We start from the raw sequence: 25,362 nt of genomic DNA on the forward strand, positions 1-25,362 counted from the left end.
TTTATTATGGAAAATATAAATATGTAATTAAGCTAGAGCTCATATTTATTTCTGTGTGAGCATTGTAAATCATTGACAATTAATTTAATTAGTACTCAAATTAAGTTCGACAGATTGAAGTCATTGGAGCTTTGTCAAAAATGGGCTCACCTCTACATTGGACAATGGGTCTGCAGATTTTAAAGCGCCGCATCTCCAATATCAGATATGATATGTGAATGTCAAAATCCAATATCTGCTACCGGTATCCACCACGTCCTGACCCCTAGAAATCCATCCCCATATCTGATATCAGGTGGATGTTCAATGTTAGATATCGAGCATTTGTAATCAACTTAACTTCATTTGTTATTGGATATCGGTTGTCTGATATTGTACATTAGACGAGTTGGCACTAGTAAGGAGTCTGATTTTTTACTTTTAGAGAAGTGTTTGAATGGTGTTGTATGAAGAAGCATAAGTTTCTAGTCCTCAACGTCCCGGATACTAAACGAATCAATTGGATAATGTGTAAGGATGATATCACTATCACTATCATTTGTATCATATTTTCATGAACTTAACTATAGTTTCTTGCTATGTGAAATCCTTAATTAGGTTCATAAATCCAATGTTGGTTTACTTGAATGATTGAATAAAGGTATCCCTGAATTTCTACGTTAAGTATCGGAAGAACTGTTTGTTTATAAATTTTATGAATTGAAGTAGAATTAAAATTTTAGTTATCTAACAATATCTCAAGTCCTAACTCAATTATGTAGATTGTCATTTGCCAATTTACGAAAGACAAAATAATTTTATAAAAATCCAAAGAAACAACGTATTTAATTTTTTTAATGGAGTTCTTCAAATTCACAATTAAATTATTTTTCCCATTTATTTATGTTCATGTCAATATTTACAGCTTGAGTGAAATCATAAAAATCATCACTAATCAAAAGATATTGACGGAGAAGCTGATGCATCTATAAACTAAAAATGTTCAATTGATGAAGAAGCTGATGGAGCTACAAACTAAATAGATGTTCAAGGGGAGATCTTACCACAACGAGAGATGTAACAACTGATCATAATTAGCAATTTTCATTTATACTTAAAATTTTAAAGCTTCCTTATTCATTCTGAAATTAAATTCCCATACTTAGACACATAACACATATTACTTAAATGGACAATTGATGGCGCGGCCCCAGATACGCCGTCAGAATCGTCACCGTCGCCCCCGACAGCACCTGCTCCAGCCCCGGACAAGTCTTTGGAGACGCCGCCGCCGTCCTCGACAGTGCCGGCCGTTCGCATTCAGCCCGCCGGACAAGCCAAGGCATCTGTACGTACACCGGGATTCAAGTATTCCGGGTGACGGACACCTTATTATTTCGTGTTTCATTTCGCTCGTCGTCCTTTGGTTCCGCTCTTCGTCTTTGAGTTATCTTATCCATTGTCATAGCATGTACGGAGGGAAGGTTCGACCCTATAAGGATCCTCCTCCTCAGCCCGGTTTCATCTTAGTCTCCTTAGATTTCTAGTTGGTCGGTGCTACCGGTCTGCTTCTCCTCGACCTGGCGTGAGACTCCCTGGCTCCCGATCGACCCCTGTCGCTTCCCGTGTCAGTCGCCCGGGCATGCGATCCTATTTCTCTTCTCCCGCCGTGCTTACGGGACGACCAGCGACTACGTCCTTATCCAGTGCCGACTCTGCTCGGGCTCTCGTGCTCCAGCCGGGCGGACTAAATCGACTGCGGAAGTCAACCCCCCCCCTGCATCGCGTCTACGAGGAGGATCAGCGCCGCTCCCGTCCGCGCGGACGACCTGCTCACACGTTTGCTGCATTGTGCCCGCGTCGGTGTCGATCGTGCCGCTTGCGTCGGCCCTCGGCTCGTGATTGCTTCGACGGCGTGGACCCTGCGCTCGACACTCCCCGCGATGACCCTACACCGTGTCTTCCTCGCTAGCGCCCATCGACACGCATCGCCCTCCAGCCGCAGAACAGAGCCCCTCGACGATCCAGGAAGACCACATGGTACCCCATATCTTGTCTCTTATTTGCTGCAGTATACAACTCGGTTGCCTCCTCCGCGCTCGGGTTAGGCATAGGTGAACGAGAAAGGACGAGTGAAAACAACGATCTCTTGAGCGTCTCTCCTGGTTCATTGCGGGTCGGGTTCGCCCATCACGCGCCAGCACCTTCCGGCGAGGTAACTCTCGTTCGGTGTCGCAGTGATCTCGTCCCTTCGGACGAGGGTCAGGAGGTCCCCTCCCGTCTCCGGGCGACCCCGGTCATCGGCCCCTCTTGTTCGTCGGCAGCTGCAAGTATTACACCCCTTCCCGGACATCTTCTTTCTTGCTCGTCTCTATAGGATTCCCGTGCCGATGAATCCCGGCATTCGTCGTGTACCGTCGCGTCTTCGACACCGAGTACGAACCCTCGGTGACGGCAAGACTTCGTCTCGGACGTTGTCCTACATCAACAATACCCCAAATAATTACGTTGGATGCCTTCTCCTAGGGGCAGCAAGAGCAACAAGAGTGAATCTCAAATGTTTTAGTTACGTTCACTATAATACATGATGACCAAATAATCATTCATGTCTTTATTCCTTGATCTTTCAACTCCAAGCTTCGAATCATGATAAATATGAATGAAATATTGCATGAATTATTAGTTAACGATGTAATCTGGAATTATATAATTAAACAACTTATTTTGTACGTTGAAAAGTTTTTGTGAATTATTTGATTATGTTGGAATAACTCTACATAGGTATCTATGAGGCCAAGTGGAGGGTTATAAATGCCTTTTGGAATTTTATTAAAGTCAAGGTTCTAGGTAGATATTCAATACATGAATTGTGTTACACCTAACTTTCAACCACTTTAACTCATGTAATAATAGTATAGGTGGTCCTAAGACCTAATACACCATACACATCTCCATGGAATAACGATTTTGAAGAGAGAGTGGGCAACAATTTTGGAATTCAGAATTTGTAGTCAAGACTTTGTAATTGTTGGAGCACTGTGAATGATGGGGGTGTGGAGTTCCCACTTATGGCAGTTGACTATTGAGTGCATACTTTTTTACTGTGAACTTATAGAACTGTAAACATGTATTATTTTGGGAAGTTTAGACTATCCACTGGGAAATTTTTTGGCTTCGATTGGCATGATCTGAACTCGATTGCATAGTGGGATATCAAATAAAAAAAACGGATATGAGAACCAATAACAAATAAAAACTAAAAACATCAACTTTGCATGGATCATATCGATGTTTTCTTTGATACTCAAGTGAGCATCTCGAGACGTCCAAATGTTTGGTGTCTAAACATATCCCATGTTGGGTTCTAGGGCCTCGATCTTGATGAAGAAACATAGTATGATTTGTAGTGGATGATTTAAATGAAATCGTAACAACATCGCAAAAACATGAGATGAATCACCTCAGCAAAAGTTCCTTTGACCCTCGGAATATTCATGTGGAGCTTCTCATGTGTGCAACCTCTAGAAGTATCCATGCGATCCTCCGCACATCATATCTCCTACTTCATCTTGATGAGCACCTTACACCCTCTGCTATCATCATTACGTCGTCCTTATCACATCAAGAATGGAGAGGTGTTATGGGGAGATGAAAGACGAAGGTAATGCTATTGAAAAATTATGGTTGGGGTGAATTTCATTTATAACCTTTCCCTATTTATACTAAGCGTGTATTTTTCATAAACCCCAAACTTTAATATATCTTTCGACGTCCCAAAGACCATTTGCGTGTGACCCTCTAAGCCCATGTATCAGTTTAGTTAATGACTCTTGTGTTCTAATAACCTTTATTGGCCTTCCAAATTATTTAATTATTTTGTCATATTGATTAATTAATGTCAAATTGATTTAACCTAATCGATAACTTAAGTTTTCAACTCCTTGGGTGCCAAGCTAGACCTCATGCTCTAGAAGATAGAAAAGTTTATATATCAACTCATTCCTAGGGTGACTTAGGGTATGGTCGGGCCCTGCAATGTATCGACTCACTCATAGAATTTGTTCATTGTCAGTTATTGTGTATATATAATTCCTCATCTAGTTGAAACTCCTAGGATAACTTAGGGTATGGCCAAAATCAAATCCTAATCGGTCATTCGAATTAGTATTGATGCGCTCAAAAATAATCGGAGAACTCTTGTCTGATATTTCACTTCCTTGTCCAAGGACTTCATTGTTTCCTCCTTGAGTTATCTCCTTTTATAAAAATGGTGGGGTATCTCACATTAACCACTCAACCATCTTCATGAACTTCTTGATGCATGTGAACTAAGACTGTTTAGAATACCATGATTAGAGACACGTAGGTTATAGTCAAGAGTACAACTATCAGTCCACAAGACGTCTATGGTATCTCACATCTAAGGACCACTTAAGAAAACCATTACATAAATCAACATGATCATTTAAGGGATTTGCACGGATCAAATTAGTGAACTATTTCATTTAAGGAGCATCTGTTATCTATACATAGTGTCTCCACACTAATGGCTATGGGGTTGGCCATACTTATCACATGATTGAGTCTTGATAGTGATATTATATCAAGATACTTTAATGATCTTCTCGAGCATCCTTCAAATTGGATGTTTAGAATACATGCTCAAAGACCAGTGATATATGTATTACAATGATATCATTGATCAATAAGTTGGAACATGTAATCATTGACTTCATCATAAGCATCAAATGTGCATTAAAATTAATATGGTAGATAACGCCCTAAATTATGTGCGTAATTCAAATAATGAGTACAATTTTATGCATTTAAAGAGTTTAAAATAGGTTCATTATCATATATTTTTACATGTTAATTAGTATTCCACGTAATTTCTGATTTTTCCTGATTTTTTGTTAATTTATGAATTTTATCAAATTTGTTTAAGCTTGGAATAATTCTAGTTAAAATGTAAACGGCAGGTTTAAAAAATAATTTTAATGTTCATTAATGTGGGAATGAGTTACTGATTTTTCTAGATTTTTATTGAATTTTATTAGATTTTTTAGGAATTTATTCAAGGAAAAAATGAATATTTAAATAGAAAACAGATATATTTATAAGGAAAATAGGAGTTTTGAAGCAATTTCTTAAGTCGGAGGGGCTTTTCATAATTTTTTGTTGCAATTATGACCTTAAAACAGCACTCGGTTGCCCGTTGCAAGCGTAAAGATAAAATTAAAATAGTTGCAAGGTTTTATCAAATTAATCTGGATTTTTGTATGGGTTTTTAGGAAATATGGAGGAGAGAGAAAGCCGAGGGGATATGCATAACCTGTTTTGGGCTGCGTCAATTTGTGCGCGCGGATATTTTCAAAGACTTTTGTGAAAAAAATTCTAAATATTTACCAGCTAATGAGAGATCGACACGATTGTGTGTTTCAAAACTTAAAATTAAATAAATAAAATTGATCCAATGGCTCAGATTAAGCAATTTTCATCTATACATAACTTTTGATCTTGAAGTTGGATTGAGGCCAAAATTTTATGGATTTTTTCGTATTGACCTCCTATTACTATCTGTACGATTGGATCATTTTATATCAAGCTTACACCAATAGATGAACATTGATTACTTATTGGGGGTAAAATGGTAATTTTTACCATTTAACCTAAGTATAAGAACAGAATTTTGAGATGAGGATGTCATTCTGTAAGGTGCTCTTTCACAACTACAAGACAAAGAGGAGTTACATTATTCTTCTTGAAATGAGGATGTCATCTTGGATCAACCCTATTTATACTTTTTACTTCGTTGTATTTGAATTTTAGTGTAATTTGGATTATGTGTTAGTGAAGTTTTTTATTATTCTTCTTGATCTTGGTCTGAAATTCTAAATCTCTAGGCTTGAGCAAGGATTTAAATACATCATCTTCCCTAAGTTAATCTCCTCGAATATCGAAGATGGACGATCCCATCTTGACCACAAAATTACCTTCGTGGACTCGTTGATGCATCTGAGCCAGGACTTGTTGGAATCTCCTGAGTAGAGTCTCTTAGTTCATAGTCAAGTCGCAACTGTCCATCCACTAGGCGTCTATGGTATCTCAATTCTTAGGACCACTTACTCAAGTGTGACATGAATCAACCTTATTGACAATATATATAATAACGTCCAAGGATTCATGCGGATCAATTGATCGAGCTCTTTCACACTAATGGCTATGGGATTTACCATACTCATCATATGAGTGTAACTAGACAGTGTTATTCTATTCAAATACTTAGATATCCTTCTCGAGTATCCTTCAAATATAAATGTTTGTAAAAAATATTTAAAGACTAGTGATTTTAAACAAGGTCTAAACATTCATTTTGAAATATTAATGATAACAAACAACATGCGGGAAGTAAGGACTCGATCCAGTTCATGGATAGGGGCTGAACCAAATATTTAAGATAATGGATATCTAATATGGATACTGTTAGTGCAAACGACAAGGACGACAATCTAGCTAGCTTCTAGATGACATTTTTGTCACCCCCATCAAACTCTCAATCTCTCTCTAGACAATTCTTTTCAGTTGCCAATAGGCTCAATCAGGGGAAAGAAGGGATGGATCGGCTTCAGGGATGAGTCTGAACCAAATATTTAAAGATAACATATATCAAATACAGATAATGTTAATGAAGATGACAATGATGGCAATCTAGCTAGGTTTTAGATGATACTTTTGTCACCCCCATCAAACACTCAATCTCTCTCTAGACACTTGTGGTTAGTTGCCACCAAGCTCACTCAAGGAAATGAAGGGCTGGATCTAGTTCAAGGAAGGGGGTTGAACAAAATATTTAAGATAACATATATCCGATACGAATACCGTTAATGCAGACAACAATGACAGCAATCTAGCTAGCTTTTAGATGACATTTTTGTCATCCCCATCAAACTCTCTATCTCTCTCTCTAGACACTTGTTGTCGATTGCCACTAGGCTAAATTTGGGGAAGGAAGGGCTGGGTCTGCTTCATGGAGGGAATCTGAACCAAATATTTAAATATGACATATTTCAGATTTTGATACCGTTAATAAAAGACAGCAATGACGACAATCTAGCTAGGTTCTAGATGACATTTTTGTCACCCCCATCAAACTCTTAATCTCTCTCTAGACACTTGTTGTCAATTGCCACTAGGCTCAATTTGGGGAAGGAAGGGCTGGGTACGCTTCCTAGAGGGAATCTTAACCAAATATTGAAAGATGACATATTTCAGATACTGATACCGTCAATAAAGACAACAATGACGACAATCTAGCTAGCTTCTAGATGACATTTTTGTCACCCCCATCAAACTCTCAATCTCTCTCTAGACATTTTCGGCCAGTTGCCACTAGGCTCAATCAGGGAAAAAAGGAAGGGTCAGATCCGGTTCAGGAAGGGTGCTGAACCAAATACTTAAGATAACAGATATCTGATACATATACAGACAGAAATAACGACGAGCTAGGTAGCTTTTAGATGTCATTCTTGTCACCCACATCAAACTCTCAATCTCTCTCTAAACACTTCTTGTCAGTTGTCACAGGGGCTTGATCCGGTTCAGGGAGTGGGCCTGAACCAAATATTTGAAGATAACACACATCAGATATGGATCCCAATAATGAAGACAACAATGACTACTATCTAGCTAAGTTCTAGATGTCATTTTTGTCACCCCCACCAAGCTCACAATCTCTCTCTAAACACTTCTTGTCAGTTGTCACCAGGGCTTGAACCGGTTCAGGGAGTGAGGGCTGAACCAAACCGGGCCGGGCCAAAAAAAAAAAAACCGCTCTGGTTCATATGCTTTGGTAGTGAAGGTAGAAGGGGGAAGAGAGGTGACATTGTGTAGGGTTTTAGCGGGAAGGTCGAGAGAAGGGAGAGAGGGCGAGAGAGAAAATGGTTGCCGCGGCGGTGCTGAGGAACTCGAGCTGCAGGGGCCAGCTTGGCCTCTCCTCCGCCTCGGGCTTCTACCACGCCTGCTTGCCTCGCGCGGACAGATCCGCTGCCGGCGTTCCCGTCGTCGACGGCCCCTTGATCGGCTTCAATGGGCGCGAAATCGTGGCAGCGTCGGGTTTTTTGTGCCGTTCTATGGCCACTTTCACCAGAACGTGAGTTTTTTCTGTGGTTTTTGATGGCTGGATGAATGAATTTCTGGGGTTTTGGTTTTTGTAGCTTGATTTGCTGACATTGGTAATGGGGTTTTTATCGTGTTGAGGCTTTAATTTGGACGTATTTGTTAGATTTTTGGTTGATCTTGTACATTTTTCGCCATTGGGCGTCGTCCAGGAGGACGTAAGCTGGGTTTGTGATTTATGAGTTTATGATTTCTTTAGCTTGATTTATTGACCTGGGAAATGAGATTTCGCTCGTGTCGAGGCTTTACCTGGGCCAAGATCTTTAATTTTCGTGCGATCATGTACATTGGTAGTTGACGGCTTGGCAACTTGGTTGCAATATTTGAATTGTTTCTTCTGTAATCTTGTATTTTACTGATTTCGGCTATGGGGTTTAGCTCGTGTTGAGACGTTACTTGGTCCTAGGTCTTTATTTTTCGTGTGCTTTAATATTTTTTTGTTTGAGACTTGGCGACTTAGTCGTATTATTTGATGTGGCTTCGGTTACCTTATACTCTTTTCATTTGGGCAATTGGGTTTCGCCTGTGCTGCGCCTTTACTTGGTTCCACATCTTTATTTTGTGTAATTTTATTTTTGGCTGTTTAAGAATTTGCGACTTAGTCACATTATTTGGCTTGTTTCTTCTGTAATCTTTTACTATATTCATTTGTGCTATTGAAATTCGCTCGTGTTTAAAATTTACATGGCTCCATATCTTTAATTTTCGCACGATCTCATTAGTCGTATTATTTGTTTTGCGTTTCTTTGTTATCTTATGCTTTGTTGATTTGTGTCTCAGAAAGCCTCACGTAAATGTTGGAACAATCGGCCACGTTGATCACGGGAAGACAACATTAACAGCTGCAATCACAAAGGTGGATGTCGTCCTGTGATCGTCATTCTCTGAAATTTGTAATGATTAGAACTCACGGATCTTCGTAATCTTATGCTTTATCGATTTGTATGTCACATTTATAATTTTCAGGTTTTAGCCGAAGAAGGGAAAGCAAAGGCCGTTGCATTTGACGAGATTGATAAAGCCCCAGAGGAGAAAGCTCGAGGAATCACCATTGCCACAGTGAGTCATTCTGTTCACTGGCAGTGAAGGGATTTATGAATCAATATCGAGTTAATTCATGAGAGGACTATCATTGTAGGCACATGTTGAGTACGAAACAGCAAAACGGCATTATGCCCATGTTGACTGTCCAGGACATGCTGACTATGTCAAAGTAAGTTTATTCATAATATCTGCCGTTTTAATTCTAGCGGTCAGAATTTATGATCATACTCTCTCTTTATTCATGTCTTTGTTTCATTGTAAGTGGCCCATGGCTTATAGGTGGTCTGCATCAGATTATTTGTTATTTATTCCTGTTTCCAATGGAGACTTGTGTCTCTAGATCTTGATTGTGAATCTCGTCTCCTCTAGAAACCTGAGGGGAGCCAGAAAAGGTATTGAACAACAACCATGTTTGATTTCTAAAACGGCTCAATAAAAACTATGCTCTTTCACTAAACAATCCTGGTTCAAATACCAGATTATGGTGTATACATAATGGGCTAATTATTAGGACCGTTAGTCTGAAAAATGAAATAACAGAAATAGAAAACGTAAGGAAATTGGAGACATTAGGGAATAGGAAACATAAGCATATAATATGAACAGGAAACATAAATGTCCTGACTGACAACCTGATACAATCCCGGATGTAAGCTTGTATTGTGAAGGGGATCGAGGAGAAGGAGAGGTTCCTGAGGTAGAGAGGCACGGGAATGGTCCAAGGGAAGGTCAAAAGTATTAGGTAGGGATCGACCTGGGGATGAGCCACCTGAAGATGCATTGAGGTAGAGATGATTACGAGGGACAGGGATGGTGGAGGCAGAGAGGGATCATGAAGAGATTAGACAAGACACCTTATTTCATTCTTCTTGGCTGCCCTTCTAAAGGGAGTTCATCCCTATCTAAAGGAAATACATAATGACGTAATGGCTGAAATGCCCTTGTGGGCTAACATGAGGAGCCTATAGCTAAGCCCCCCTCGAGCTGGAAGGTAAATGGTCTGCATTCCCAGATTGGAATACAGCTTGTGGAATACTCATGTAACTTCTTTGGCAAGTAGGTCTACCACCTGGTTAGTATTAGAAGGAGATAGGAAACATAAGGAAATAGGAAACAGAAACCGAAAGTATGAGCTGGAAATATAAATTGTATTGGCTGACAACCCCTCTCGAGCTGGCAGGTAGATGTGCTGCACTCCCAGTTTTGGAATATAGCTGGTGGGATACTCTTGTAACACCTTTGGCAAGTCAGTCTGTCACCTGGTGAGCTGACAGGGCGTACTTCATTTCAACCTCTTTGGCATTGCTCTTCTCTCTAATGAAGTGCCAGACAATCTCAACATGCTTGGTTCTATCATTTGTTTTAGAAAGATGATTTAAGGCGGTAACCCAACAAAGCGGTAACAACCCAAAGGTACATGTTAAGAGACCTAAGGTTGTCCTCATACATGGTCAACCCCACCCCTGTCTGTTTACACCTCGAGGGAACCATGACACCATGAGGCTCTCAACCTCGTGGGCGAACCCGTCCTTGGACACCTTGCATCCATCTGAATATTGCCTCATTATGGTGTAGCCATATTGCCCAGAACACTGTCATTGCTTGGCCCCCCACTTCTCTCATCCTTGGTCCCTCTCTGTATGAACACAAAAGGAGCACCTTTGATGGTGCGTTCACTACCAGCTGCGCTTGGGTGATCCTAATCAAGCAGGCGAAGGGCCAGTTGAAGAATAAATTGTTGGAGTCTCTGTTGCCTCTTGTGCTTAAAGCGTATGCTGCAGATGTATCTGGATACATCCGCTTGTGGAGGACGCATGTCACCAGTCTCTTGCGCAGTAAGAGCCATCCAAAGATCTTAACTGCTTGTAGCCGCCAAACGGCCTGACATGCCTGGATAGTTGATTGATCATCATTTCCCTGATGGATCCTCCTGTAGGCCTTCCGAACTGAAAAGAGAACGTTTGTCCAAACCCATCCGTCTTGTTCTCCATGGCTTGGCAGGTGCCAAATCAAGGCTTGTTTCATTCCCAAGATTTCATGTGTTATCCCTGCACTCCCCCACTGTTTCATTGCGGCATCAGGTACGCGCAAAGAGCTGAGGGAATGCCTCCCTCAGATGGCCACCCAATGACCACTGATCCATCCGAAAGTGAAATAGGGTGCCGTCTCCTAATCGGACGGATAGGAAGTCTCTAACCTATGGAGCATCTAACCTTGTACCTTCGCTACCAATCTGGCCTTGTACCTTTCCAATGCACCATCTACCCTGTATTTGGTGGTATATACCAACCTGCATCATGCTGCCTTTTTCATACGGTAATATAGCAATCTCCCTTGTGTTGTTCTTGACAGGTGCATTCAAATATATATCCGTATCTTCTTTTCAATGTGGATTACTTATGGCCCTCTTCCACTGTCTCGGAAGTAGACATTGCATCAATACCAGTAATAAATGCTTGGTATTTGGGGAGATGTGAATACAGTAGAAATATGACGTTGGCTTTGCAATCTCTTGTCCTTTCTCAATGTAATCATCCAACTCTGGTAGGCTTAAAGCAGTATTTGGTCAGTCTTTGTATCCTTTTTTTTCCTGTCTCAGTTTGTTGCAATGACATTCCAGTGTCATTTACTTGTCTCTCTACAGAATTATTTCTCATATTTGGCTGTACTGATACGACACTTCCGTCTTCAATTATCTGCCTTGGCTGTCAGATGACTCTATATCAACTTCCCCTTTATCAGAAATCTCTGCAGCTGGTGGTAGAAAATTAAAGGGCAATTCAGTTCTCCCTTGATCATGGACTCATGGTTCAGCTGTATTTTTGGGCATTGCATGATATGTTCCCAACTCGATAAGTATAACATCTAGGGAAAGTAATATTTTCTTTGACGGTGGATGGTGATGCTTATACCCTTTTTAACGTATAATCAATAAATACTCACCCAAGAGCCCTTGGACTGAGTTTGTTGGCTGGGTTTCAGACCTGTTCTCAATTTGACCAGAGGAAAGAACTGAATTATAAGATCTTGTGGACTCTTATAGCCTATAATTTCATACGGTAGTCCATTGATCAGTTGTGCAGCTGTCAGCAAAGTTTCACACCAGAGAATTTTGGGTACTCCCTGGTGAATAAGCAGATCTTAGTTGTCCCAACGAAGTGTCCAATCTTCCTTTCTGCTAGAACTTCTGTTGTGGTGTGCTAACACAGCATGATTCATGGACAATCCCTGGAGTCTGATTAATTTGCAGTTGGAAGCAGAAGGTACTTGGGGATCAGATCCCCTCACATAGTGCTGAGAAGCCAAGTTTTAACAGTGTTATCTTCTATTCTCCACACTGCATAACGATAGCTGGATAGCTTCACTTCTTCAATCAACTGATGTCCCAGTCTCCTCCCTTCAAGGACCATTTTGACAAACTTCAGTCTAGGAGATTCAGGCCTGTATATTTCATGGATTCTGGTATTCTGTCATTAATCTCAGGTCCCTGCTGAATAGGCTACAAGTCATTTCAATCAGATTTCTCCAAGGCCAGTAGTAAGAATGGGCTTAATTACTCCAAATTCGCCGACTCAACAACAGCTTAGTTCCTGATGGAGCAGCAATGGTCACACCTGTCTCTAGAATTGCACCTTCAGTCTTTCGATCCCTCGTGTGGATGTCAAGAAGGATATCGATGAATGAGATTTTGCCCTTTCTCTTGTCAAATCTGCACACACTTCAGGAGCACGAACAACCAACTTGGTATCATCCATTCTTGTGTGGAAACCAGCACAAAATTGACTGCTACGAGCAATAGTTCGCTTTGAAGAAGGTGACATAAATTTTCACATGGGAGAGAATGCTTTAAATCATGTGGGTTGATGTCACATTATGTTAGCCTGGTATTAAAACCAGTTTTCAGACGTGAAGGGTATATGTTTTTTCTGGAAAGAAAAGCTAAAGCTGAGAGATTTGGTCAGCGGTCCTAGAGGGGAATCAGAACTCACATAAACTTAGAAAATGGTTGACTTAGTCTAGTTGGAGCCAAGGTCTTCAAATGTTGAGAAATATGAAACACTGGATGGAAGGTTGAATGATCTTTAGCTTTAGTTCCGTTTGTGTGGGAAATATCGTTGGGGAAGAGAAGAAGAAGATAATGACATAACTTGAACAGAGTACATGTAAGGGTATATGTACCCTAAGAGGGAGAGAGGATAATAGGGCTAATGGGCTTATAGAATAGGGCCCATTAGCCCATAGTAGCTAGTCTATCACTAACACCCCCCCGCAAGTGAAGTATGGATATCTTCCATACTGAGCTTGGAGACGGCACGTTGAAGAAGAGGGCGGGAGAGTCCCTTGGTAAGGACGTCCGCTGCCTGGTCGGCGGATGCATCAAAGTCCAGGTCAAAGATCCCTGCGTCAACTCGCTCCTTGAAGAAGTAGCGGTTGCTCTCCATGTGCTTGATGTGGCCCTGTTGTCCAGGGTTCTTGGCCAACGCGATCGTCGACTTGTTGTCGCAGAAGAAGTGAATCGGGCCAGCATACTCCACGCGAAGATCGTGAAGGATGCCGTAAATCCACTGGCCCTCAGAGGCCCCATCGGCGAGTGCGCGGTACTCAGCTTCGGTGCTAGAGCGGGAGACTTTGTCCTGCTTGCTACTTTTCCAGTTGACGAGACTGCCAAAAACAAACGTGCAGTAGCCCGTGGTAGACCGATGATCCACAACGGAGCCGGCGAAATCAGCATCAGTGTAGACTTTCACTGTCTGGTCAGTGCTGCGAGGGAAGAGCAGGCCCTTTCCGGGGCAGCCCTTCAGGTACGCAAGGACCCGGTGGGCGGCCTGATGGTGAATCTCCCGTGGGGAGTGCATAAACTGACTGAGCAGGTTGACGGCGAAGGCGATATCGGGCCGAGTGTGCGTCAAGTAGAGGAGCTTCCCCACCAGCTGCTGATACCGGTGGGAATTCGTCAGCGGCGAATCCTCCCCTTTGCCCAACTTCACGTTGGGATCAATGGGAGTGCTCACCGGCGCACAATCGGTCATCCCTGTCAGTGCCAGTAAGTCGACGGCGTATTTCTGCTGCGAGACGAAGATCCCACGGGGAGAGTAGGCTACCTCAAGACCAAGGAAGTAGCGAAGAAGGCCTAGGGCCTTGATCTCAAACTCCTTAGCCAAGGCAGTGCTGAGGCGGACAGCTTCGGCAGCATCAGATCCCGTGATAAGGATGTCGTCGACGTACACGGCAAGAATGGAGACACCGGTCGGGCGGTGACGGAAGAAGAGAGAGGCATCTCCATTGCTCTGAGTGTAACCTTCGATCTTCAGAACAGAGGAGAACCTCCCAAACCACATGCGCGGGGACTGCTTGAGTCCATAGAGGGACTTCCGCAGTCGGCACACGTGACCGAGGGAACCGAGTGAGTAGCTCGGGGGTTGCTGCATGTACACCTCCTCGTTCAAGTTGCCGTGCAAGAATGCGTTCTTGACGTCGAACTGGCGGATGGCCGAGTGGAAGTGCGCTGCAAGCGCCAGAAGAAGCCGGACAGTCTCCATCTTCGCCACGGGAGAGAACGTCTCGAAGTAGTCCAGGCCATAGGACTGAGTGAACCCCCGAGCCACAAGCCGAGACTTGAGGCGTTCGAGAGTACCGTCCGCATGATGCTTCTTGGCATGAATCCACTTGCAGTCCACTACCCTCTTGCCCGGAGGTAGTGGAACGACGTCCCACGTGTGGTTCTTGAGGAGAGACTGCATCTCCTCGTCCATCGCCGCTTTCCAATGGGGAGAAGCGATAGCATTGGCTAAGCGTCGAGGAATGGGATCCGACTCGATGCGGGTGAGGAACAACCGGTAGGGAGGACTCAGCCGGTCAAAGGAGAGGTAATGAGAGAGAGGGTAGAGGGGGGCCTTAGTGCACTGACGGACCCCTTTCCGTAGAGCAATAGGCCACCCCAACTGATCGTCACCATCGACAGGAGAAGGAGCGGAAGCAATGGGGGACTCCCCGGGAGGAGCAGTAGACGACACACCGGGAGTCGGAGGAGACTCACCGGAGGGCGAGGGGAGACCGGGAGGGGGGGGGTGACGAGGGTTGGTCACCGAGAGAGGAGGAGGGTGACGCACCGGGGGTTGACAAGGATGGGGGGCCGGAAGGAGGAATGGAGACCAATGGGAGAGGGAGAACTGCCGAAGGGGGAAGGGCAGGTAACGAAGAAGAGGTAGAGGACACGTCCAAGGACCCCACAGGAGGAAGTGAGGAAGAGGAATCAAGGGGAGAAAGATCCGGAAGTGAGGAGGGTGGAGTGGGAGTGGTGGACTCCACGACCGGACTTGGCCCCAAGGGGGGGGTCGAGAGAGCCTCATCCAGCGGAAGGCGTGATGAGGTAGAGTAGTCCCCAAAATAGGGTTCATGCTCGGCAAAGGTGACGTTTGCCGAGATGAAGAACCGCCGAGAAGGCGGATGATAGCACTGGTACCCTTTTTGGAGGGAAGAGTAACCCACAAACACACACCGGAGTGCGCGTGCATCAAACTTCGTGCGTGTGGGAGAAGTATCATGGACGTAGGTGGTGCAGCCGAAGATACGAGGCAAGAGTCCCGTCCGCAAAGAAGCATTCGGGAATGTCACAGTCATCCGGTCCAAGGGGCTGGAGAACTCCAGGAGTGGGGTGGGGATACGGTTAACGAGGTGAGTACTCGTCAAAACCGCCTCTCCCCAATAACGCCCCGGCGCCTTGGAGTCCAACAGCAATGTCCGCGCCGTCGAGGTAACATAGCCGATGCGACGTTCCGCCATGCCATTCTGCTCTGGCGTGGCCACACAAGAGGACTCGTGGAGGATGCCCCGGTCGGCAAAGGAGGCGAGGTCAGCGTTGAAGAAGTCCCAGGCATTGTCGGAACGAAAACGCTGGATGCCTCGACCAAACTGTGTCTGTACCATGGCGCAAAAGTTTCGAACATTCTGTGCAACCTCCGACTTCGCAGTCAGGAGGTAGACCCACGTATAGCGGGTAGCTTCGTCCACAAAGAGTAGAAAGTAGCGGTGCCCTTTCAGACTGATCTGCGGGGCCGGCCCCCAAACATCACTGTGGACTCGGAACAGCGGGGTCGATGTGTGAGACGAGGATGAAGCAAAGGAGGATCTGCGGTGCTTGGCTAACTGACAAGGTTCACAAAGCATAGTCTTAAGGTCCACGCCCGAACACAACGAGGGAAAAAGACGCTGTAAAGTGGAGAAAGGTGGGTGTCCAAGTCGCTGATGCTCCATCAGAAGGCGTCCCCGACGCTGCTCAGCCACCGAGAGAAGAGTCCGGTGCACCATGAAGCACTGGGAGCGGCCTCCATCGTCCAGCATCAGCAGTCCGTTCTCCCGCCTAATCGGTGTAGTACGGCCCACCTTGTCAGACAAACATGCCGTCAGGTTGTAGGTGGAAGGAGCAGGAGATAGCATCAACTAAGCGCTGCGGAGACATAAGCACGGCCCGCAGGTCAGGGACATGGAGAACGTTGTGGACCACACCAAGGCCGTCCACATAGACTGCCCCGATTCCGGCCACACGGAGACGTCCACCCCCGGCCGTGAGGACAGTGCGGCCACCACGATGCCGCTCATATGATACAAACCGGGCATTGCTCGGGGTCATGTGTTCGGTAGCCCCCGAGTCAAGGACCCAAGTCGTATCGGAGACGACAGGTGAGTGGAAGGCCGTATGACCACAGTACCACGCATCTGAAGATGAAGGAGTGGAAGACGCACCGAAGCCACCGAAGTAGGCCGTGGACGGATTCTGCAGGGCAGCCATCTGGTCACGGAGGCGGGCCAAATCTGCCTGAAGCTGGTCCATGGTCACTGGGGAGGGGTTGGCGGAGGAGGAATCAGAATGGGCCACCATGGCCTTGCCTTCTGCGGCCTTTTTCTTCTTTCGCCAGTCATTCAGGCGCTTCTTGCACTTGTTCTTCCCGTGGCCCGGTTTGCACTGTCTGAGCAAATCGTCGTCCCAGCTGGAGGAGCGGCGGAGGTGGGCGTAGGGAGGATCGACGGTGCCTTGCCGCCTGAAGAGAGGGCAGAAAGTAGTGCGGTCGACTCACTCGGGGGGCCGGAGGAGGGAGTCCCATGGAGGAGGAAGTGGCTTTCCTCTTCTTGAAGCTCCTTCACCAACTCCTCGAGGGCAGGAGGACCTTCCTTGCGGTGCAAAGCATGACGACGTACGTCATCATACTCGCGGTTCAGGCCGCTGAGGAAGCCCATGATCCGCAGAAGAAGGACATTCTGGAACGTCTTGGACGTCGGATCGTCGGGCGGTAGGTAGTAATCCACTTCATCCCACATCTTCTTGTGGGCAAGTGCATATTCAGAGATCGTCAACGACCCCTGACGGAGATTGCTGGCCTGACTTGCAATGGAATAAAGACGCCACCAGTCGCTTGCCCGGCCACAGAAGGAGCGCACCTGATCCCAGAAGCCTTTCACCGTTTTCTGATGTGGAAGACGGTTGCGGAAATCTGGAGCCAGGGTGTACGCATACATCCAGCCGAGGATGAATTGGTCCTCAACCTCCCACGCTGCATAATGTGGGTGGTCGACGGTAAGGGGGTCTTCAGTGCAATGCTTGAAGAGCTGGCGCGCCTTCAAGGTGGTCTCGACGAAGCGCATCCACGGGAGTAGATTCGGGCCCCGTAAGAGTGTCGTCTCGGGGACCGACGGAAGCGGATGAGCCACCTTGTAGGACAGTGGCTTCTCCAGGAAGTTGGTCTCGGTGAACAGCATGGTGCTGTTACGGCGCTGCTACGGCAGTGCTGCGGCTGCGGCTGCTGTGCGTGCGCGACGGCTGCGGGCTGCGGCTGCTGTGCGTGCGCGGCGGCTGCGGGCTGCGGCTGCTGTGCGTGCACGGCGGCTGCGGGTTGCGGCTGCTGTGCGTGCGCGGCGGCTGCGGGCTGCGGCTGCTGTGCGTGCACGGCGGCTGCGGGGTGCGGCTGCTGTGCGTGCGCGGCGGCTATAGGTGGGCGATGTCAAACCCTAGGGAAGGAGCTCTGGAGCTCTGATACCATGTTGGGGAAGAGAAGAAGAAGATAATGACATAACTTGAACAGAGTACATGTAAGGGTATATGTACCCTAAGAGGGAGAGTGGATAATAGGGCTAATGGGCTTATAGAATAGGGCCCATTAGCCCATGAGGGATAGTCTATCACTAACAAATATTGATAAGATGTACAACAGAACTTATCTAAGGACAGGTGTAAGCCGCCAAAGTAGGCGGAATTCCTGCATAGAGGCCTGTGTACTGACTGTGAGGACATGTCCGTATACTGGACTCAGAATTGAAGTTAGAGTCTGTAAGCGTGGACACTGCATGCACCATGGGTGGTGAGACCCGGCCCTGATTTTTTAAGCCAATGCCTGTTAGGTGCTCGTTGGCACGCAAGCGTGGTGGATCAGGGCAGGCCGCACATGCAGGCTGCGCACGCTGCATATGCGGACCATGGGGCAAGAAACATTCCTCCAGGAGACTAAGGCATTGGCACAGAGAACGCCGAGATGGCTGCTGGGGCACGTGGCAGCCCTGCAGGTAGTGCGTGCCAAGGCTGGGGCGCTGAGCGCAGCGGCCCCAAAGCAGACGGAGTGTGGAGGTGTCAGCGCAGGTGCTGATGCATGGAGCGTCAAGACTGGGACTGACTGGCAGATGCGCTGAGGGCCATGAACCACGGGTGCCCGTCCCGGGGGCATGTTTTTAGCAGCGGTGCTGGTAGGCGTGTATGTGGGGCTGCAGGCCTTAAGGCGCAGGAACGCCACTATCGAGGCATGCATAGCTTCGTCTAGTTACTTTGGTATCATCCCTAGTTTTCCCCAACCTACAATGTAACCTCGTTCCTTATAATACAATGACCCAATTCACATTTGGGGCCTAGCCCTACCTTCTCTCCTTAACCTCCAAGCAATCTAAAGCTGTCCCAAGAGACTTCCGCTGCACAAGCAAAGTCTGCTCTGTTTCTGCCCAAGCATTGAGGCCGGCACATGATCAATCCGAGCGTTGTTCTGAGCTCTGGATTTGACCGCATGGCAATGGGACAAAGGAGAGTCAGTAAGTGGCTTCCATTTGTTTACTGAAGGCTTGGCAGGAGATTCATGAACACAAAATTCAATTTCAAGAAATGTCCTAGTGTGGCAGTTGCTTATGATTGACGGAGGGAGAGTTGATCCGATCTTCTCTGTTCTGTTGCTTTTTCCTCTTTTCTCTCCAAGTTGGGCCTATCTTCTACTTTATGTGAGTGGGTCAGTTTATTTTTGCTGAAGTTGGTCAATATTCTACTTATTTAGCTGGGGCTATATCATAATCTAATACTGTTGATTACTTGATGAGGGCTGAGTTTCTCGTTGGTCTCCTTGGCTATATATTTCATTTGATATTGCCTGAGTTTCAGGTATGCGCAGTCATTCACTTGGCGCATGATAGTGAATCTGTTTGCAAGCCACTTTGTTCTTGTGTGTTCTTTGATATCGTGGGAATTTAAGGAAGCGGGTCTTTACTGTTTTGACGGAGGATCCTGGCTTCAGAGCTTACGTATGGCTTCAGACTTTTTCGTTTGACCTTTGGTTGGTCAGGGGAGAGCGATTGGAGCCAGGGCAACAGTAGTCTGCTGCCCTGAGAGCAAGGAACAAACCCTCGGAGAACCGTAGAGTAACTCGTCTTTTACTTCATTCTAGATTCGTCAATAGTACAATTCCCATGTCATTTAGGGTACTTTTGTCATTTTACCTATTGGTGGGGGGGGTATTTTAGTCATTTTTTCATGTGGTATTTTAATTATTTTCACACTACATTTATTTCTCTGTAAATAGGTCAGTTCTCCCTCTAGGAGTGCAGCCAAGAATTAAATTGGAAATAGTATTTGGATCCCTTTCTCTGTCTGGACTTCCTCAACAATATCCAGCCTGTTCGTATTCCTCTTCCCGAAGTCCATTCTGCCCTTTCTTCACCTTTTATAGCAGGCAACGTCTACATTATCTCCAGTTCATGGCAACATCCACTCCGCTGTCACTCTTCTGTTCCCATCACATTACTCATCCATCTTTAACAATACTTGTAAACGATTCCTAGATAGCTCTGTAGGGTTTTATCGGATAGACATAATACTCTTTCATAAGAGCCCCAAATAATGTAGGAAGTTACATTTTATCAGTGCTGCCTATTAGTTTTCCAGACTATGGGGGGCTGTGTAGGAGCATTGGGGGGTTCTAAAGGATGTTCGAATATAATAGGTTGTTGTAGGATCTTGAGTTTTTGATCGCCACCTGGATGAGTATTAGTTGTTTGTCAACTCAGATGAGTACGTTTTATCCAAGTGTCTTCATTATTTTTGTTTTGTTTCCACAAGTAAAGCACCTCTGGCTTCAAATGATATGTTAGTGTCATTAATTTTGGCATTTGATGATCTTCTTGGCTACTCTTCACACGAATGGGATATTGTCGACAAGCTATCGCTCTTTTTTGTAGATTTTGTACGAAATAGTATTTTCTTGAGGACTGGTTTGAATTTTCTTTCTTATGGTCCTATGAATGCAGAACATGATCACTGGTGCTGCCCAAATGGATGGCGGAATCCTTGTAGTTTCAGCTCCTGATGGTCCCATGCCCCAAACAAAAGAACATATTTTGCTTGCACGACAGGTGATGACTGTCCCTTGCTCTTAACATTTCTTTGTTTTTTTCGCTTTGCGGATTTATTTTTGTTGAAACCTATTATTCATTCATAGGTTGGAGTGCCGTCTCTGGTCTGCTTCTTAAACAAGGTTGATGCTGTTGATGATCCAGAGTTGTTAGAGCTTGTGGAGATGGAATTGCGTGGTTTGTACATGCTAGCTCAGGGTTATTGATGTTCACTTTGGATAAACTTGGAAGCTGATATTTGTTTCTCTGTCTTCTTTTCCAGAGTTGCTCTCATTCTACAAATTTCCTGGTGATGAGATTCCTATTATCAGAGGTTCAGCATTGTCTGCGCTGGAGGGGACCAACGAAGAAATAGGAAAGAAGGCTATTCTAAAACTGATGGATGCTGTCGATTCATATATTCCAGAGCCTGTTCGTGTCCTGGACAAACCTTTCCTCATGCCAATTGAAGATGTATTTTCTATCCAGGTGAGTGTTTAGTAAAAGACTTCAGGTTTCATTCACTTGTTTCATTTCTCCTCAACTTGGGATAACATATGCTTCCTCTTCTGGTGAGGCTATCACTAATCTCAGTTCTCTGGTTTACTTTTTTTTCCCTTGGCTTGTGTTAACACGATTGTTAAGGGTTCAAACGACCATCGTTTCGTTAAAAAATGATTAATTTTTCCAATAGTTGGCATGTCTAGCCATTCTAGTGCCATTACATCAATGTTGAACATCCGTGCTGTTTATGGCATGGATCACTTGGCCCGTCAGGGTTTTTTTGATTCGTTCCATAACAATTTGCTTTAGGTATAAATGTTTCATGATTTTAGATACTTAAATATCTCCAAAAGTGAATAGTCATAACATTAATGAAAGCGTGAGATTCACTTAAGATGCTTAAAGAGTGTGGTATAGAATCGGCTGTATCATAAATAACCAGTCATACCCATTGCAAAACTCTGAAAAAAAGGAAAACTTTTTTTTTTGAAAAATGACAGAAGGGATAACTTTTCTACAACAGTAGTTTGCGTACGATTTCAAGGATTCACCACCTCCTTTCTGACGCAACAACTTTGAAGACCAAACAACAATTTTCCCGCATATACTTTATCAGTGACTCTCCAGAGAGATTTATTAGCTTCCACATACATAATTTCTTGCAGGGACGTGGAACTGTTGTTACAGGTCGGGTTGAACAGGGTACAATCAAAGTTGGAGAAGATGTTGAGATTTTAGGTTTGACTCAGGTATGTTCCTATCTTCCTTAAGTTTCTACGTATTTCTGTTTAATATTTCAGAGAACTTGTCTTTTCTTTTTAACTCCTAGTCTGGTTAATTATTCCGTATTCATTGTCCAAATGCAGGCTGGTCCACAGAAGACAACTGTCACTGGTGTGGAAATGTTCAAGAAGATTTTGGACCACGGACAGGTGGATTTGCCATTTAGGAATTACCGTGTTTTCACATGTTATGATTGATCTTCTTGTTTTCTTCAAAAAAAAAAGATTGATCTTGTCTATGGGGATCATCCTTTTGGTTTTATGTAGGCCGGTGACAATGTTGGCCTTCTTCTTCGCGGCTTGAAGCGAGGAGATGTGGAACGTGGTCAGGTAGATGTGCCAACCATGTTCTCTTATACCTTTATTTCGCGTGTGGCACATCGTGCCTTAGGAGGTAACTATGTTCTCAGGGTAGATGGACCATTCAGATCTGATAGATTCAATATTGTAGATAGATCACTCAAAGTTGGCAGGCGATGATGAAATTCATCGTCTTCATTTTTTTCATAAATGAGAGGAAGATCACCTGGAATTGGTGACCCTCCCAATGTGATAGATAGCTAAGATCAATGAGTGCCCACGAGATCTAAAGGGCCCACACCCTCTGTTCGCAGCGGTTTAAATCTTGAAAAGGCTGGACTCACCTAGGTTTGTTCTTTATCGTCTTCTTCATGCTGAGTTTGGTACGAGATAATCGTGTGGTGATTAAGAGATGATGATGAGGTGATGATTAAGTGAATTCACTGTCATACTTAATGCCAAACCCTACAATGACGTTCTATTGAAAGAGAGGGTTGGTAGGGGTAGTGTATTTAAAGGGTTTAGGTGCCTATCAAATTCTGACCCTTTCAGGAGACAAGAGTAAGAGTTGATAGATTTTGGAAGATAGAGAGAAGATGGTGGAAAAATGTTAGGGTTTGTTCCCCCAATGATGCCGATCGTCAATGGAAAATGTTAAATTCGTTCAAGAGACACTCTAGATTGTGTACCCTTATAAATATGACAAACCCTTGCACAAATTACAAATAAATCCATAAATGGAATATAATTACAAAGTTCCCCTTAATTTAAACATTCTACATCCCGTGCAAAATAGTTTTTACTATTCACTGCCCACCATTCCTAAACAGCAGGCTAAATCATCGAGGTATTTAGTTGGACAGAAAAACTCTAGATTGTGAAAGTTCTCCTGCTGCCTCTCTCTCTAGCTAAACATTTTTTTGCAGAGTGGATACACTTTTTTCTAAGGCTTTTAGATGCCACTATTAATTTAGTTCTCAGAACACTATTAACTTCACCAATACTATTGTTCTTTCGATACCTTCGTGGTATGGGAAAACCCTAGTTTGACAAAATTCCCGATGCTCTCTCTCTCAAGCTAATTGTGTCCAATCTCTACCTGCTCCTCTAGTCCTGACTTAGCTGCCTAGTTTCCAATAACTTTCTTGAATAATCTCCAAGATCTAGGTTTATAAATTCCTTATTCTTCTCTCAATTTACTTGTGACCCATCTATTCTAAAGTGGGAGCCTATGTTCAAAGGCTTCAATAGGCTATGTCAGTGGATAGACTGGATGGACCTCAGGCAAGAATACTCTTCTTGAATTCGGTATATTGTTCTTCGGAAAACCCTACCTTGCTAATTTTCCTGATGATGTTGGAGATTGGAGATTAGCTGCTAATGTTCTTTGGAAACCTGATGATGAGGATGATGTTGATTTGCCATCATTGATGTTATCCTCCGCTTGTCACCATCATTGTCATTGGCCCGAAAGATACGGTGGCAGACAATGGCAAAATTGTCTTTATCTTCATCCCCAAATCTCATCATTTTTATCCATGCATGAACTAGGAGGTTTGGCGATGGTATTGATCTTGAGGATGATGATGATGGCTCTTGGAAACTGGATGACAAGAATGAGAATAATTCATCCAAACCATTGTCATCGTTGTAACAATAGACCTGTTGTCCCTCCATATCTCTTTGTATTCTCTCACTGACTTAAAATCAAGAATTTTACGTAGTCAATAGTTGTGTATCATGAGTGCTGCCCTTCGTTTCCTTGACTATCTCTATAATCATGGACATCTTTTGTTGAGACCTCAGGTGGTTTGCAAGCCTGGTAGCCTAAAAACGTACAAAAGATTTGAAGCTGAGATTTATGTCCTTACTAAAGATGAAGGCGGGCGGCACACAGCTTTCTTCTCAAATTATAGGCCTCAGTTTTATATGAGGACCGCCGACGTGACTGGAAAAGTTGAGCTCCCAGAAAATGTGAAAATGGTCATGCCTGGGGACAATGTAACTGCTATTTTTGAGCTTATTCAGGCTGTTCCCCTCGAAGCAGGTACTTTTGCTAATATTCAGGAATTTATTAAACTCATTTTGTTAACATATTGACAAACTGAATAGACACGTAATTCTCATAACATGTTTTTGAGCTCATTCAGCCTGTTCTCCTCGAAGAAAGCTTGTAAATGTTCGCAAATTTAGTAACATTAAGTTCTCCAAATATTCAAGTATTTATCCCGAGTAATTCTTCTGATATTTGCAAAGTTAACAATATTGATGCCATATTTTAAATATTGCCGGACGATATCTTTAAACTTATGCTGTGTTTCAATTCTTGTGATTTCCTCTACTTTCCGTAATCCCTAGTTCATGATGACATGCCATATGTGGTTGATCATTAATTACTTATTGTGGAAGATAATCACGATGATTTTAATCCTTGTTTCCATCAGGACAAAGATTTGCGCTACGGGAAGGTGGAAGGACAGTTGGCGCAGGAGTTGTCTCCAAAGTCATCAGTTGAGCTTCACCTCTCACCGGCTGGTAAGAGCAAGAGAACACAAAAAATAAATTCTGGATAATGCACCAATTCCTCTCAAATTTATTTCCACTCTTTCATTCATAGTCTGATGTGAAAATTTTGTTAATTAGGCGAAATTTGGTCTCCTTTGGATTTTATATGCAACTCAATATCTGATAAAAAGCCTTTTCCTATTGGTTGCTACATTTCGCACCCCACTTCTGTGTGGGTTTTAAGGTTAAGGATTTTATCCATTCTTTACTCTTCTAACTTGGTTTTAAGGGTAAAGTTTTTTGGTCCTTCACAATAATTAGGTATATCTCGGGAAATAATGAGTTTTGTCCCCAAGTTAGGATTTAATTTGTCATTGTAAAATGACGGAAGTAAATAAGAACTTAATTTTTGGAAGAACAGAAAATTAGATTACTAGAG

The 25,362-nt window shown here is 44.1% G+C and overlaps 1 protein-coding gene across 1 annotated transcript; it reads left to right on the forward strand.

The window, feature by feature from the left end:
• Positions 1-7,830: 7,830 nt before the first annotated feature.
• On the forward strand, positions 7,831-25,124 carry LOC144710406 (GTP binding Elongation factor Tu family protein). Its single transcript, XM_078584162.1, has 12 exons — positions 7,831-8,128; positions 8,935-9,010; positions 9,121-9,213; positions 9,293-9,367; positions 20,749-20,853; positions 20,940-21,030; positions 21,116-21,321; positions 22,002-22,085; positions 22,203-22,268; positions 22,386-22,448; positions 24,225-24,465; positions 24,863-25,124. Exons 1-12 carry the CDS (start codon positions 7,917-7,919, stop codon positions 24,931-24,933), a joined length of 1,383 nt encoding a protein of 460 aa, XP_078440288.1. The 5' UTR covers positions 7,831-7,916; the 3' UTR covers positions 24,934-25,124.
• The last annotated feature ends 238 nt before the right edge of the window (positions 25,125-25,362 follow it).

This window comes from Wolffia australiana, chromosome 12 (genome assembly GCF_029677425.1).
Source record: "Wolffia australiana isolate 7733 chromosome 12, ASM2967742v1".
Lineage (NCBI taxonomy): Eukaryota > Viridiplantae > Streptophyta > Magnoliopsida > Alismatales > Araceae > Wolffia > Wolffia australiana.